Below are 2,245 nucleotides of genomic sequence, written 5' to 3' on the forward strand. Positions count from 1 at the left end.
CCAAACTCTTAGATTCTCAAGGCACTCCCTTGGGCCTTGGGGCAGGATTCCCATTCTCTGCCTCTCCATCTCCCTGGAATTTTCCACTGCAGCTGCCTCCGCTCCCAGACACCCCTCCCTGGGCAAAATTCCCGGCTCCCTCCGCCTCCCTTTCCTAATCACACCTCATTCCCACCCCCAGCCCAGAGGCCCAGCCCACAGTCCGGCCCACTCCCCACACTAACCCCGGTGGTCCCAGTTAGAGAAATGGGAGGCCAAGCCCTTATACGAGGGTGACAGGGAAGGTCCCAGGCTCTCTCCAGGGCGGGGAGAAAGGACAGTGGAGGGGCTGGTCCCCTGTGGGGCTGGAGTGGGGGGAGTGGCCCTCCTCAAATCCCCATATAAGGCAGGGCAAGCAGTTAGACTCCTGGATTGGCTGATTCAAATGAGCATTCCACCTGGCAACAGGGTTTCTATTGGCTCTCAGGAAAAATAGGAGGAAGGTGGATGGAGGTTGTTGGTGGCGGTGATTGGAGGGGGGAGGGGAGTGGAGGTGACCGGAGTGGGGGGCGGTTACCAGGGCAACAGGGTAAGAGCCCAGCAGGGTGTCCGAGACGGCGGGCGGGGCTCGGAGGTGGTGAAGGGGAAGAGGGAAGGAGGGTGGGAGGGAGAGGAAAGAGACTGACGGGAGGGAGCGAGACAGGGAGACTGGGTGGGGGGGTAAAGGAGAGGGGAGAGGGAGAGAAATGAAGCAGGAGAGTACAGAGATGGAGAGGGTCAGAGATCGCTAAAGACATCAGTGAGTGAGTCAGAGAAACAGATTGAGATAGAGATGGAAAGATCTCAGAGAAAGATGATCAGAGTCCGGCAAGGAAAAACCTGGGTGGGGCTCCAAGATTTTTGAGGAGATGGAGACTGAGAAACTGATAGGAAGAGTCAGAAAGAGAAATTGGGAGGTGTGTACACCAGAGGACCAAAAGATGGTATATTTAAGCACTCAGATACCAAATGATGATGATTGATCAGTGTGACTCTTTTATTAAGAAAATAAAAATGATAAGACAAATAATGATAATGATAGACAAATATGGGAGTGCATACACACCTAGGATATCTTTTTCAAACCCTAGCCTTCCACTCCATCCACCTTCCTGACAGTTAATACACCCAGCTCCTGAAACCCCCAAGCTTCTCAAAATGATCCAAAGATACTGAGACTGCAGGCCAGGAACTGAGGATGAGTGGAACAGGGTGGGGCTGGAACTCCAGACCTGAACCCCTTGCAAAGGAGGCAAATACAATCCAGAAAGGCTGGGAAGATGGCAGCAGAGGAAAGAGAAAAGCAAAGAGAGGGAAAATGTAGATCAGTCAGGACCTGAAGAAAGAAGTTGGGGGAAATTAGCGAAGGGTATAGGGCCAGGTGACAGACTCAGACAGGAAGAGTGTGGTCCAGGACAGGGGGGAAGGAGATCTGAGATGGAAGGGTAGAAGAGGGGAATGAGAACTGGAGAAGAGGCAACAGAAGAATGAGAGATGTGAGGGATAAATGGTTGTGAGGGAGGGGTCTGGGTACAGATGAATAAGCAGGGATGAAGAGAAAAAGACCAGGCAAAGCCAAGTGAGATGAGATGGGCGAGCAAGAGCGGTCCAAGATGGAAGAGAAGGAAGGAGCCTGGAGGGCCTCTGACTCCTCTAGATCTCCAGAAAGATCCAGGAAGGGAGGAACCCAGCGGGGTTCACAAAAGTCAGCCTCCGGCAGGACAGAGGGTGGACTGCCCTTTTGGCCCTCCCATCCCCTCTTGAGGCCCCCCAGAGAAAGGAGATGCCAGAGGAGAGGGGAAAGCCAGCGTGATGTAGAAGCAGCTCCGCCACCCTCTTCCTCTTCTTTAAGCTTTTGGTTTCTCCAATACCTGCCCGGCCTTTCCATCTGCTTCTCCCACCCCATCCCTCGGCAAAATCTCAGGGTTTCTGGGGGGGGGGTCAGTAGGATTCTGGCCATCCCTCCAGTCCGCCCCCAAAAGACAGACTCCACTTTCGCAGGCAGTAGGTCGGGATTCGGAGAGGTCCCTCCCCGCAGGAACCCCACCCCTTCCCACCTCCTCGCCCTACTCCTTTCTCCACGACCGTCAGTCTCTCCATTTCCCCCTCCTGGTCCTGTCCTCCCTCCCGCCTCTCGCGCCCTCCCTCCCCTCGCTTTCATCCTCCTATCCCCACCTCGCCAACCTCCGCTTTCATCCCCCCTCCCCTCTCCTCTCCTCCCCGCTCC

The 2,245-nt window shown here is 55.0% G+C and overlaps 1 protein-coding gene across 1 annotated transcript in view; it reads left to right on the forward strand.

The window, feature by feature from the left end:
• The first annotated feature begins 874 nt into the window (after positions 1–874).
• The window catches only part of PTMS (parathymosin), a 5,681-nt gene continuing 4,310 nt past the window's right edge, over positions 875–2,245 (forward strand). Inside the window, exon 1 of the mRNA XM_019802782.2 lies at positions 875–935. Within this exon, the coding sequence (XP_019658341.1) occupies positions 888–935 (48 nt within the window). The 5' untranslated portion in view covers positions 875–887. The remainder of the gene's footprint in view (positions 936–2,245) is intronic.

Source organism: Ailuropoda melanoleuca, chromosome 16, assembly GCF_002007445.2.
Source record: "Ailuropoda melanoleuca isolate Jingjing chromosome 16, ASM200744v2, whole genome shotgun sequence".
Classification (NCBI taxonomy): Eukaryota; Metazoa; Chordata; class Mammalia; order Carnivora; family Ursidae; genus Ailuropoda; species Ailuropoda melanoleuca.